At 52.0% G+C, this 13,597-nt stretch overlaps 1 protein-coding gene across 4 annotated transcripts in view; it reads left to right on the plus strand.

Annotated features, from left to right (window-relative positions):
• OBSCN (obscurin, cytoskeletal calmodulin and titin-interacting RhoGEF) overlaps positions 1-13,597 on the plus strand; it is a 168,660-nt gene that overhangs the window by 51,825 nt on the left and 103,238 nt on the right. For 2 of the 4 annotated variants that reach the window (XM_055233742.2, XM_055233743.2), the window contains exons 17-25: positions 1,402-1,677; positions 5,818-6,093; positions 8,631-8,906; positions 9,958-10,233; positions 10,460-10,738; positions 10,861-11,127; positions 11,255-11,524; positions 12,445-12,711; positions 13,158-13,424. In XM_055233742.2, the coding sequence (XP_055089717.1) occupies positions 1,402-1,677; positions 5,818-6,093; positions 8,631-8,906; positions 9,958-10,233; positions 10,460-10,738; positions 10,861-11,127; positions 11,255-11,524; positions 12,445-12,711; positions 13,158-13,424 (2,454 nt within the window). The remainder of the gene's footprint in view (positions 1-1,401; positions 1,678-5,817; positions 6,094-8,630; positions 8,907-9,957; positions 10,234-10,459; positions 10,739-10,860; positions 11,128-11,254; positions 11,525-12,444; positions 12,712-13,157; positions 13,425-13,597) is intronic. The other 2 variants (XM_055233744.2, XM_063613986.1) reach the window with 1 other exon arrangement.

A 13,597-nucleotide genomic window follows, 5' to 3' on the forward strand; every position in this document is an offset into this window, starting at 1 on the left:
GTGGGGGCCTTTGCTGTACCAGACATCAGGGTATCCTCTAAAGCAGCGGTGATCCAGATTCCTGGACCCAAAGGCAGGAAGAGATGAACAGATCAAAATATTTGAATACTGAGCTCAAAACAGCTTTGATGGAATCAGATTCCTCCTCCCTTTCTTTATTTTTTACCCTGGTGCTAGGAGGTGGTGTAGAGGAAGGGTGATCTTTTCACAAATGGTGCTAAGACGATTAACTGTTTACAAAAATAAAATAAAATTGGATGTCTACCTCCCCATGCAAAAAATCAACTCAATGTGTGGGTAGAATAGCTCTTACCAGATAATATAGCTAATATAGATTATCTGGTGACCTCTGGGTAATAGAAGATGTTTTGAACAGAACATGAATGCATTAGCCATACAGGATGAATGATATATTTGCCTGCAATAAAACTGATCACTTTATTTCATCAGAGGACCTTCATACAGGAGTGAAAGGGCAAGGCACAGAGATGGAGAAGATGTTTGTAACATTCATAGCATTTAATTATATGAAGTTCCTAAAAATAAATATGTAAAAGACAGTGCTGTTGAAAATTGGGGTTGGGTGTGGTGGCTCATGCCTGTAACCCAAACGCTTTGGGAGGCCAAGGCAGGAGGATTGCTTGAGTCCTGGTATTTGAGACCAGTCTGGGCAACATAGCAAGACCCTGCCTCTAGAAAATGAAAAATAAAAGAGCTAGGCATAGTGGTACATGCCTGTAGTCCCAAGCTCCTTGGGAGGCCAAGTTGGGAGGATGTCTTGAGCCTAAGGATTGAGCCTGCAGTGGGCTATGATCACACCAAAGCACTCTAGCATGGGTGACAGAATGAGACCCTGTCTCAAAAAAAAAAAAAAAAAATTGGGCAAAACACTTTAACAGTGACACCACAGAAGAGCGAAGACTTCGTCCCCAAACCATCAGAAAGCGCCCAGCTTGACAGTCCTCTCGACAGGGACGCAGGAAGCCACAGGAGGCCCAGGCCCTCTCCGAAGAGGCCAGGGCTGACCCTCCTGACAGTGGCAGGAGCAGGAGCCTCAGACTCTGGGGCCCTGGGGTGAGGACGTGCCCTGCACAGTCCCCTGGGGAGTCCCCGGCACATCCATGAGGGGAGCTGTGCAGGTGTCAGGACCCCAGTCCCTGCCCTGGAGGATCTGTCATGGCGGCCCTGCCTGGGACAGCCCTTGGTGCCGTGCGGAATGGAAAGAGAAACTGTGTTGCTTGTGCGGGGAGGTGGTGGGGCTTCCGACCACACAGCCAGTGCAGAGCCTGAGGCTGGGGAAGGTTCTCTCCCTCCTGCCTCCCTGCCCAGGCCTTCTCTCCCCACTGCTGCCTTCCTGACCTAGATGGTGGTGGTCACCCTGTGCATCCCTGCCTTCCCTAGAGCCCAAGGCGGTGTTTGCCAAGGAGCAGCCAGCGAGCAGAGAGGTGCAGGCCGAGGCGGGGACCAGTGCCACACTGAGCTGCGAGGTGGCCCAGGCCCAGACTGAGGTGACGTGGTACAAGGAAGGGAAGAAACTGAGCTCCAGCTCGAAAGTGCGAATGGAGGCCGTGGGCTGCACACGGAAGTTGGTGGTGCAGCAGGCGGGCCAGGCGGACGCCGGGGAGTATAGCTGCGAGGCCCGGGGTCAGCGGCTCTCCTTCCGCCTGCACGTGGCAGGTCAGTGCTTTGGAGGCCCTGAGGAGCCTCTTCGGAGGTGATAGTGATTCTGGCCCGTAGCCCTAGCATATCTCTGTGCACTTTCCTTCAGCCTTCATGTCTCGGGCTTCCCATCTTCCCGTTCCCCTTTCCATCCCTGTGGCTGGGCCAAGGGAGCTGTGTGCATGGGAGGGAGAGGGCTGTTCCTGCAAACCCGGAGGCGTGTTTGCACTTGGTAGTGCGCAGTCACATCTGCGGGGCGCCTTCCTGGTTTTCTTGGTATCCAAGGAGTCTCGCTGCCCCTGGCGCTGGGGGTTGAGGTGGACCGGGCATCTGTCACATGCACAGAGGTGAATGTGCTGTTGTTGGATGTCTGGTAGCTCCTGAGTCCTCACCCCACGGAGCGTATGGCTCTTGCCAGGGGGAGGGGAGATGCCTCCATTTCATCCAACCAAGATAACGGGAGTTTTCAGTCACTGAATTGTCCTTGGAATTTTCCCAAAACTAAAATTTGACTTATCATAGTTTTAGAGGAGGGAGGACACTCTTCCCTCTTCCCATGTTACAAAATGTAGATCCCTGATTTGTTGTGATTGTATGAATCGTAAGGAGTGGCGCCCTGGTGGAGACGTGCCTGCAGTGAATCCATGGGCTTAGAATACTATTTCTAAGACAAAGTATGTTTTCCTTTTGTCCTCAATTGGAGTATTTGGTGTCAGTGTTCTCCTTGTAGTTTGATTTAGAAATGGAAAAGAATAAGTAGAGTAGGCGACACCACCACACTTTGTCAAAGGCGAGTTCCCTTTGTAGCAGCCTCTGTTTGTTATGTGTATTTATTTTATAGAATTTCCTAATGGTTACTGTGTTTGAGCCTCCATGGCTGCTTCATAGAGAAGTCTGAGAAACAAATTTATTTTCCTTTCATTAAGACAGTCTTACTGTCCAGTAACGCTGGCTGTAGGTACTACAGTGACCTCTAGATGCCACCACATAACAGTTTGTTATTGCATCAGCACAGAGTGGTTTTGGGGGTGTATATACATCCAAAATCTCACTCTGTATCTTTGTCAAATTTTAAGAGAATATGACAAATTATTTTATAGAAATACATTTGTGGTAATAAATTTTATAGTAATAAATTTGAAAATATTGACAATTTGGCCAGTTTCTAGAAATATATCAAAAGTGACACAAAAAGAAATAGATAACTCTAGTAGTTCTAGAAACTTTAAAAAATGGAACCATGAAAACCATCTGCTCATAGCAAAAGATGTAAGCCTGGTGGCTCTAATTGCTAAATTATACTAAGTATTTAGGAAAGAAATTATTCTGTGTTCATACAGATTCTTCTACTAGGGAACAGAAAAGCAGATATACTCCCCAGATAGTCTTGTAGAAACATGATATAGCCTAGGGCAGTGGCTCATGCCTGTAATCCCAACACTTTGGGAGGCGAAGGTAGAAGGATCACTTGAGCTCAGGAGTTTGAGATCAGCCTGGGCAACATAGCAAAACCCTGTCTCTAAAAAAACAATTAAAAAATTAGCTGGGTGTTGTGGTGGGTGCCTGTAAGTCCTAGCTACTTGGGAGGCTGAGGTGGGAGGACTGCTTGAGCCCAGGAGGTTGAGGTTATAGTGAACTATGATGGCGCCACTGCACTCCAGCTAGGTCAACAGATTGAGACTCTTGTCTCAAAAAAGAAAAAAAAAGAAAAATAAGAAATATAATATGGATATCAAAATATGACAAGGAATGTTAACAAGAATTAAAATTTTAGACCAATCTATTATGGATATCAAGACAAAATATTAGCAAACTGAATTTAGCTATCTATCAAGAGGATAAGACCATCTAAGGAAGGATGTAGTCCCAGAATGCAAGGCTGGTTTAGTTTTAGAAATAAGTGCATCTATATAAAGGACGACGGAATTGGATGTAATGAAAAAATTATGTGATCTCAATAAATACAGAATACAATGTTTGATTAAATTTAATATTAAAGTTCAGAAGTAATATTTGATAAAATTCAGCATCAATTCATGCCATGAAATTCTTAACAAATTATAAAGTATCCTTCTTTAATTTGGTCAATGGTACTGCAGAAAACACCAGGTAACTGCATATATAAAGAGAACCTTGAAAGCTTTGCCTTTGAGATAGGAATCAGCACGTGGAAGCCAACCATCCCCACTTCCATTCAGCACTGTACAGCAGAGGAAGGAGGAAAAAAAAAGAAAAGGTATAACACTGGGATAAAAACGTAAGTGGGATTCACAGATTATATGAGTATCAATTCAGAAAATCCAAAAGATAGAGAGATAAATAATAAGATAAAAAATAAGTAATAACAAATAATATGAGTTGAGAAACATCACATAGAAATTCAACATGCAGAATACACATATATATGTATGTATATATGCATACACACACACACTAGTAACACAGTTGTAAAGTGAAATTTTAAAAGATTTACAAGAGCATGAAAAGCATCAAGTATAGTAAAGATGTCTAATACCTCAGTGGAGGAAAATTGTCAGACATTTTTGTTTTTGAGTCAGGATCTCACTCTGTCACCCAGAGTGGAGTTCAGTAGTGCAATCATGGCTCACTGCAGCCTCGACCTCCTGGGCTCAAGAGATCCTCCCACCTCGGCCTCCTGACTTGATAAGACTACAGGCGTGCACCACCATGCCCAGCTAAATTTTAAGGAATTTTTTTGGTAGCGACAGGGTCTCACTATTTTGCCCAGACTGGGCTCAAACTCCTGGCCTCAAGCAATCCTCCCACCTCAGTCTCCCAAAGTGCTGGGATTACAGGTGTGAGCCACTGTGCCTGGCCATTGTGAAACATTTTTGACAGACAGTAAGAAGACCTAAATAAATAGATAGAAACTCATGGAAGACTCAAATATGTTAATGCCCAGTCAAAACCCAAGCAAATGTTTTTCTTTGGGGAGGTGAAGGTTGAGAAGCAGATTCTGAAGGCCAAGTGGAGTAACACTCTTGAAGAGCCACTTGTGAGCATTTGTCTACCAGATATCAAGAACATTCAGCTGCAGGAATGGAGACAGCCAGGCACAACACAAGGACAGTTGTCAGACCAAAGGGACAGAATCATAAGCTCATGATCAGACCCAAATACATGGATTCTCCCTTTTATTGTTTCTTGTTTTTTTGTTTTGTTTTGTTTTTGTGTTTTGTGTGTTTTCTTTTTAACCTTCACACCTGCACAGGCAGCGGAGAAAGGATGATCTTCTAAAAAAAAATAGTTCTTTGATTTTTTAACCTTATAAAAATTTAGACTAGTAACTTACTTCACACTGAAAAGTGAGTTCCAGGGAGGTTAGAGGCCACAGAGTATAAAAGGTAAAACCATAAAGCCTCTAGATGATAACATAGATTGCTAAAAACTTCTGGGAAAGGAAAGATTTCTTAAAACTAAACAGTGGAACAATGGTATACTTAACTACATTAAAACTATAATTTGTCAAGACATCATTTGAGAGTGAAAAGGCAGGTCAAGGACATGGGTAAGATGTTTACAAATACATAGTTGTCATTTGCTAGCATTTAAAATATATAAAGAGTTACTAAAAATAAGGAAGGAAAAGACAGAAAAGGCTATTGAAATTGGACAGAAGCCTGAATAGTGACACCCCAGAAGAGCTGACATAACGGCCAGAAGTGGTGGAAAGGGCTCCACCTTGCATGTCACCAGGCAATGCATGACAAAGCCCAGGCCTTCCCCACAGAGGCCAACGCTGACCCTCCTGACAGTGGCAGGACCGGGAGCCTCAGTACTCTGGGGCCCTGCGGTGAGGACACGCCCTGCACAGTCCTGTGGGGAGACCCTAGCATATCCTTGAAGGGAGCTGTGCAGGCATCAGGACCCTAGTCCCTGTGCTGGAGGAGCTCGTGCATGGAGGGTTTGTCACAACCGCCCCGCCTGGAACAGCCCATGACACTGTGCACAGTGGATGGAGAAACTGTGATTCTTGTGCTGGGAGGTGGTGGGGCTTCTCCCGGCCACACAGCCAGTGCTGAGCTTGGGAAGGTTCTGTTTCTCCTGCTTTCTTGTCTAGGCCCTCCTACCCTAGGGTGGTCTTCCTGACCTGGGCAGTATCTTTGACCTCGTGTGTCCCTCTTTGTCCATCCCCAGAGCCCAAGGTGGTGTTTGCCAAGGAGCAGCCAGCGCACAGGGAGCTGCAGGCTGAGGCGGGGGCCAGTGCCACGCTGAGCTGCGAGGTGGCCCAGGCCCAGACGGAGGTGACGTGGTACAAGGACGGGAAGAAGCTGAGCTCCAGCTCGAAAGTTTGCGTGGAGGCCGTGGGCTGCACACGGAGGCTGGTGGTGCAGCAGGCGGGCCAGGCAGAGGCCGGGGAGTACAGCTGCGAGGCTGGGGGTCAGCGGCTCTCCTTCCGCTTGCAGGTGGCAGGTCAGTGCTTTGGGGATGCTGAGTGAGCCCTGTTTGTAGCTGCTGCGGTGACTGGAGTAGAACCACTGCTGACCCAGTGGGTTTTCCATTAGACTCCATCCCTCAACTTCTCCCATTCTCTCACCTCCTACTTTTATGCCTATGGTGGGGCTGGGCTGCTTAGTGGGAAGGTAGTGAACGGAAGGGTCAGGGCCCTCCTTGTCCATGTTGGGTGGTGTTTCCGTGCAGACACACTGGGTCACATTTTCCCAGTACCTTCTCCGAACTACTGATGTCCCGAGGTGTCCAGGACTCTGGTCCTATCTAATGCATGAAATGGCAGTAAGCCAGACGTCCCTCCCTCGGGGATGCTCCTGCAGTCCCTGCACGGCCTCATCTGGCCCCATGTGAGGGCTCTCCCTGTGGAAAGAGATTTGAATTCGTTGAGTCAAGGTGTAGGGAAATTCCAGCCACACAGTCTTATTTGGAATTATATCAACACTGAACATTGGGTTCCCAAAGTTTTCAGTGTTCAGGGACACACTTCTGTCCTTCCCTGTGGATGTAGAAGCCCTGTCTGAGCCTTCACTAAAACCCAGATCCACAGTGTTAGTGTGTGCAAAACGAGTAAAGAGCAGCACATTGGCAGGTGCGCACACGTGACGCTGGAATTCCATTTCGGAAGCTAATCTCACTTTCCTTTTGTGTTCTGTTAGAATGTTCTGTGTCTGAATTCCCCTTGGAATTTGGATAGATTTAAAAGTGATAGGAATAAGTAGCTTATGGCACAGTCACACACTGGTAGAATTAAGTTATGGTGGTAGCAGTTGCTGACTGGGGAAGCCATATTTACATCATCCTGTTTCCTTGATGAGTCCTGTGTCTGCCCTCTCTGGATGATTCATAGGAAGTCTGAGAACGACCTTTACTTTCCTATTGTTTGTTAGGAGAGTATAACTTCAAACTCCAACTCTGAGCCCTGAGTGCCACCACATAACAGTTGGTGTTATATATGCCTAAAATGGTTTACAAATCTGTAGATACCAAAAATACTCACTGCAAGTAAGTTTGAAAAGTGTTAACAAATTATATAATTTCTAGAAACCAAAAACAGACTTAAGAAATAGATAACCTATATGCAGTTATCTACTGTTACTGAAGTTATCTCAGTTACTACAACCTAGTAAAAACTAGAACCGGTAGCAAAAAATCTTCTCATCAAACAATACCTAAACCATGTGGCCCTATTGAGAAATTCTTCCAAACATTCTGGCCAGAAATTCTTCCATGTTCATGGAAATTCTTCTGGAGAATGGAAAAAGGAAGATATACCCTCTAACTCATTATATGCAGATAGCTTAATGCCATGACTAAAATCTGGCCAGAAAATAGGAAGTTTGCATATTGTAGATCAAAGAATTATGGATATCATGGCCAATTTTTTAAACAAAATACTAGTAAACAGAATTCAGCAATATATCAAGATGATCATACAGTAAGATAAAATTCATAGTCTAGGAATGAGGGCTGCTTTCATGTTAAAAACATTAGAAAATCATGATATTATGTGATTGAAATTTGAAAACAATGTAATTATCTTAAACTCAGAATAAAGTACCATATTTGATAAAAATTTAACTTCATATATTCAGAAGAAATGTCTGGCAAAATTTAGCATCCATCATGCCATACAATTTTTAACAAAGTATAAATAAAAGTTTTTTTTTCTTAATTTGACACAGGGTATTACACAAAAATCACAAAGGGAGACTTTGTAAGCTTTGCCTCTGAGCCAGGGGACAGCATGAAGTCAGTGGTCAACACTTCCATCCAGCATTGGATGGCACAGTTAGGAGGAAAGTAAAATGAAAGGTGTAAAAGTTAGAAAAAAGTGAATTAACAGAAGATATGGTTTACCCAGAAGATAAATTTTTAGAGAGTTGAGAAAGATCAACCCTTACAAGATCTGTGTGAAGAAAGAAACTTCTGTACATGTAGACTAGCAGCAAGCAGTTGGAAAATGAAAACGTAAAAGATTGACAGATGCTTCAAAGGCATCATGTTTATGATCCCAGTCTAATAAAAGATGTCAAGAGGTTCTGTGGGGGAAGCTATGAAACACTTTTGAGAGACAGTAAAGATCTAAAGTGGATAGAAGCCATGGAAGAATGAAAGATGTTCAGTCTCAAAATCCAAACAAATGTGGTTTTGGGGGATGCGAGGTTGAAAAATGACAAGTGGATTTAAAGCTCCATACGTGCTTGAAGAAGAGCCGCATGTGCAGGCACCCCAGTCCCTGCCCTGGAGGAGCTCATGCATGGAGGGTTTGTCATAGCTGCCCCACCTGTGATAGCCCATGGCGCCATGCACAGTGGATAGACAAACTGTGATTCTTGTGCTGGGAGGTGGCAGGGCTTCTCCCGGCCACGCAGCCAGTGCAGAGCCTGGGGAAGGTTCTGTTTCTCCTACTTCCTCATCCAGGCCCTCCTTTCCTAGGGTGGTCTTCCTGACCTAGGCTGTATCTTTGACCTCGTATGTCCTTCCTTGTCCATCCCCAGAGCCCAAGGCGGTGTTTGCCAAGGAGCAGCCGGCGCACAGGGAGGTGCAGGCTGAGATGGGGACCAACACCATGCTGAGCTGCGAGGTGGCCCAAGCCCAGACGGAGGTGATGTGGTACAAGGATGGGAAGAAGCTGAGCTCCAGCTCGAAAATGCGTGTGGAGGCCGTGGGCTGCACACGGAGGCTGGTGGTGCAGGAGGCAGGCCAGGCGGATGCTGGGGAGTACAGCTGCGAGGCTGGGGGCCAGCGGGTCTCCTTCCACCTGCACGTGGCTGGTGGGTGCCAGGGTTAGGCGAAATGGAGGTGATGCTGAGTGTTGGGTGTGAAACTACAAGGGCACATTTGCGCGGCCCAAGGTGCTGTGGGCCCTGGCACCTTCCCTCTCTGTAGGCCTCAGAATCTGTGTCCCCAGCCCTCCCCAGCGGCTCTCAGGCCAGTGTCCTTATGTCATGAGACTAGAGCAGACCCATGGGCTGAGCTGACTATGGTGTGTGCCCTGCAGTGGCTGAGCTGGGGGTGGTAGGGACAGTAGCATGATGTCCTTGGGGTGGGGGTCTGGGGTCTGGGTCTGGTCTCATGTGAGGACCCCTGTCTGGGTGGTAGGGACAATAGCGTGATGTCCCTGGGGGTCTGGGGTCCGGGCCTGGTCAGTTGTGATGACCTCTGTCTGGGTGGTGGGGACAGTGGTGTGATATCCTTGGGGTGGGGGTCTGGGTCTGGTCTAATGTGATCTGCTGATTCCTCTGTGGGTGCTGGGCCATGGGAGGGCCCGGCAGTGACTGGAGAGCGTGTACTGGGTGGTGGGGGCTTGTCTCTGTGCTCTGGGCCCTAGATCTCTGTAAGCCTGTGCTGGGCCCCTTGGTCATCACCATGTGTCCACCTGTCTTTTTGATATCCGTCCCCCTTCCACCCTGTCCCTGAGCCGGGGACAACAGACCACACTCAGCTTGGCACCCTCTTTCCAATGGCCCTGCCAACACTCCGCTAGCTCTGGGCCAGCCCAGGTTGCTGGTCCATCCCTCCTGACCCTTCACGTCCTGCTGCCTGTGGCCCTGCGTGGTAGGGAGGGCTGGCGACAGGTGAGGGCCCCAGGACCCTGGAAGACCGAGGCAGGGAAGGGGCCGCATCCTGTTCCCAAGGGACATGATGGTGGTGCTGCCAACATGCAGCCTTAGACCTTCGGCTCTGGTAATGCTGGGGGGAGCTCTGTGCGTCACCGTGCACTGCTCAGTGATGGATAGCCCCACCTGGCTGTCGCTGGGCTGACACATGGGCTGTGTCTGCTCTGGAGCCTCTGACCCTGCATCCCTCCTTGTCCATCCCCAGAGCCCAAGGTGGTGTTTGCTAAGGAGCAGCCAGCATGCAGGGAGGTGCAGGCGGAGGTGGGGGCCAGCGCCACGCTGAGCTGTGAGGTGGCCCAGGGCCAGATGGAGGTGACATGGTACAAGGACGGGAAGAAGCTGAGCTCCAGCTCGAAAGTGCGCATGGAGGCCAAGGGCTGCACACGGAGGCTGGTAGTGCAGCAGGCGGGCCAGGCGGACGCTGGGGAGTACAGCTGTGAGGTGGGGGGTCAACGGCTCTCCTTCCACCTGCACGTGGCAGGTCAGTGCTTTGGGGTGGCGAATCCACCTCGCCTGAAGCTTATGGCCACACTGTATGGTCCCTGGGATTCTGGATGGTGGTTGATGGTGCTCAGGACTGCACTGGGCCATCTTTGAAGAGCAATGGGTATCGGGGTGCCAGGTGGCATTAGGGTGGCCCTGAAGGGGAGCGGGGCTGGTCCAGGGATGCCAGGGTCCCCCTCTCATGCCAACTCACCTCTACCCAGAGCCGGAGCCCCAAATTTCAGAGAGACCCTGCCGCAGGGAGCCTCTGGTGGTCAAGGAGCATGAAGACATCATCCTGACGGCCACGCTGGCCACACCCTCTGTGGCCACGGTGACCTGGCTCAAGGATGGTGTGGAGATTCGCCGCAGCAAGCGGCACGAGACAGCCAGCCAGGGGGACACCCACACCCTGACCGTGCATGGCGCCCAGGTGCTGGACAGCGCCATCTACAGCTGCCGTGTGGGCGCAGAAGGGCAGGACTTCCCAGTGCAGGTGGAAGGTGAGCCAGGCGCTGGGCAGGGACTCCTCCAGACACTTCTGTCCCAGAGCTGGGCAGGGGCGAAGCTGGGGCTCAAGTCTGGTCTGTTAGGAGCCTGGCTGATGTCCCCTTCGTGCCCACAGAGGTGGCCGCCAAGTTCTGCCGGCTGCTGGAGCCCGTGTGCGGCGAGCTGGGCGGCACAGTGACACTGGCCTGCGAGCTAAGCCCAGCGTGTGCAGAGGTGGTGTGGCGCTGCGGCAGCACGCAGCTTCGGGTGGGCAAGCGCTTCCAGATGGTGGCCGAGGGGCCCGTGCGCTCACTCACTGTGTTGGGGCTGCGCGCAGAGGATGCAGGGGAGTACGTGTGTGAGAGCCGTGATGACCGCACCAGTGCACAGCTCACTGTCAGTGGTATGTAAGGGGTCGAGTGTCCCTATCCAGGGCAGCCTCCTGGAGGAGGCGGCCTTTGGCACTCCTGCAGTGTAGGGGCTCTGCGGGTCCTGCGCGCCCACCTCTTAAGCAGTGCTCCTGTCTGCAGTGCCCCGAGTGGTGAAGTTTATGTCTGGGCTGAGCGCTGTGGTTGCGGAGGAGGGCGGCGAGGCCACCTTCCAGTGCGTGGTGTCCCCCAGTGATGTGGCAGTCGTGTGGTTCCGGGACGGTGCCCTGCTTCAGCCCAGCGAGAAGTTTGCCATATCACAGAATGGCGCCAGCCACAGCCTGACCATCTCAGGCCTGGTGCTGGAGGACACGGGCCAGATCACTGTGGAGGCTGAGGGTGCTTCATCCGCCGCTGCCCTGAGGGTCCGAGGTGAGTGTGGGGGACAGCAGGACTTGCCTGGCTGGCCAGGGCTCCTTGCACAGGCACCTCCCCCGGGGGCTGGTTCTGAGTGGGAACCTGGAAGTTGTCCTGTTACGGCTGGTCCGGCTGACCTCAGGAGACATGGGGTATGTGGGCTGCAGAGAGGAGACTCGGGTAGGCTGGATGGGCCAGGTGCCTTCTCTTGGTATAGAGAAGATACAATCCTGCAGGTACACCTGGTGGGGAATGGGTGGAGGTTGAGGCAATCCAGGGAGGCTTTCTGGAGTAGGTGGGTGCATACTTAGCCTGATGGATGGCAGGAAAGACAGAGTGGGGTTAGCACCAGTGCGGTCAGTGACATGGGCTTCCCATGCTGCTGAAGCCAGAAGCCAGAACTTGCCCTGAAGGGAAGTGGGAGTAATGGCAGGTTCTAGAGTAAGGGAGTGATGCAGCAGATTCACCTTCTGCGGAGTTCACGGGTGGCCTGAGGCAGAGAGGCCCGCCAGCGCCTCTTCGTTAACCAACCTGCGCAGGAGTCCTGGGCTTTGCTAAACCGCCGTTGCACCTGGGGGAGCTCTGTCTTCCCCCTTCTGCAGTTCCTGCCAGTGCTACTAGTGGGGATCACGTCTAGGATTTCGAGGCACCAGGGCATGGCGTCTTGTTCAGAGCCGGGGAGCTGGAGGTGGGAGCGGGGCTTAAGGAAGCTTCCTGGTTTCCTCACTTAAAGTCGCACCCGGGAGGGTGCGCAGCTGAGGCCTGCGTATGGCCAGGGCCGCGCTGTTTGGGTTGGGATCCTGGGGCGCGGTGCGGGCAGCTCGGGCTGGGCCCGGCTCAGGGCAGGCGCCGGGGCTGTGCGGGCTCTCTGTACCTTGGCTTGCCCGTGGAGGAGGGCGAGGGCCGCCGTGACCTCCCCTCTCCTGCGACCCCAGAGGCGCCCGTGCTGTTCAAAAAGAAGCTGGAGCCGCAGACGGTGGAGGAGCGGAGCTCGGTGACCCTGGAGGTGGAGCTGACGCGGCCGTGGCCGGAGCTGAGGTGGACACGGAACGCGGCGGCCCTGGCGCCGGGAAAGAACGTGGAGATCCACGCCGAGGGCGCCCGCCACCGCCTGGTTCTGCACAACGTAGGTTTTGCTGACCGTGGCTTCTTTGGCTGCGAGACGCCGGATGACAAGACACAGGCCAAACTCAACGTGGAGAGTGAGCTGCGGGCGGGAAGGGCGGGGCATTGAGGAGTGAGGAGGGAGGTGGGGCACTGAGGAGGACGAGTGAGGAGGGAGGCGGGGCACTGAGGAGGAGGAGTGAGGAGGGAGGCGGTGTACTGAGGGGAGGAGGGAGAAGGGGCACTGAGGGGAAAAGAGAGGAGGGAGGTGGGGCGCTGAGGGGAAGAGAGAGGAGGGAGGTGGGGCACTGAGGGGAGGAGGGAGGAGCGAGGCGGGACACTGAGGGGAGGGGCGGGCCCTCTGGAACGGGCGTAGGGTTGGGGGAGGGGCGGGTCTCCCGCCGGAGGGGCGAGCGCAGGGGGTGGGTGTGGGGCGGCTTCCCGGCCCTCCCCCAGCTCCTGGGGAAGCCGGCTGTGCCCCAGGGTTCTAAAGGCGGTGGTCTCAGAGCAGCGGCTTGCCCGTGACACCGCGTGTGCACCGCAGTGCGCCAGGTACGGCTCGTACGGGGCCTGCAGGCAGTGGAGGCACGGGAGCAGGGCACGGCTACCATGGAGGTGCAGCTGTCGCATGCGGACGTGGAGGGCAGCTGGACTCGTGACGGTCTGCGGCTCCAGCAGGGGCCCACATGCCACCTAGCTGTGCGGGGCCCCATACACACCCTCACACTCTCGGGGCTGCGGCCAGAGGACAGTGGCCTTATGGTCTTCAAGGCCGAAGGAGTGCACACGTCGGCGCGGCTTGTGGTCACCGGTGCGTTGGGGGGCCGGCAGGGCACGGCACAGAGCACGGCTGCCTGTCCCGAGGGGGCCCTGGGGAGGTCGGTGGGTTCTCTGGGGACCTGGATGAGCCAGCTCTGTGTAACTCCGTCCAGCTGGGGCACTGCCCCACCCCTGTCCCTGTCCCTGTCCCCACCTTGAAGGCTC

Source organism: Symphalangus syndactylus, chromosome 19 (genome assembly GCF_028878055.3).
Source record: "Symphalangus syndactylus isolate Jambi chromosome 19, NHGRI_mSymSyn1-v2.1_pri, whole genome shotgun sequence".
Taxonomy (NCBI): domain Eukaryota; kingdom Metazoa; phylum Chordata; class Mammalia; order Primates; family Hylobatidae; genus Symphalangus; species Symphalangus syndactylus.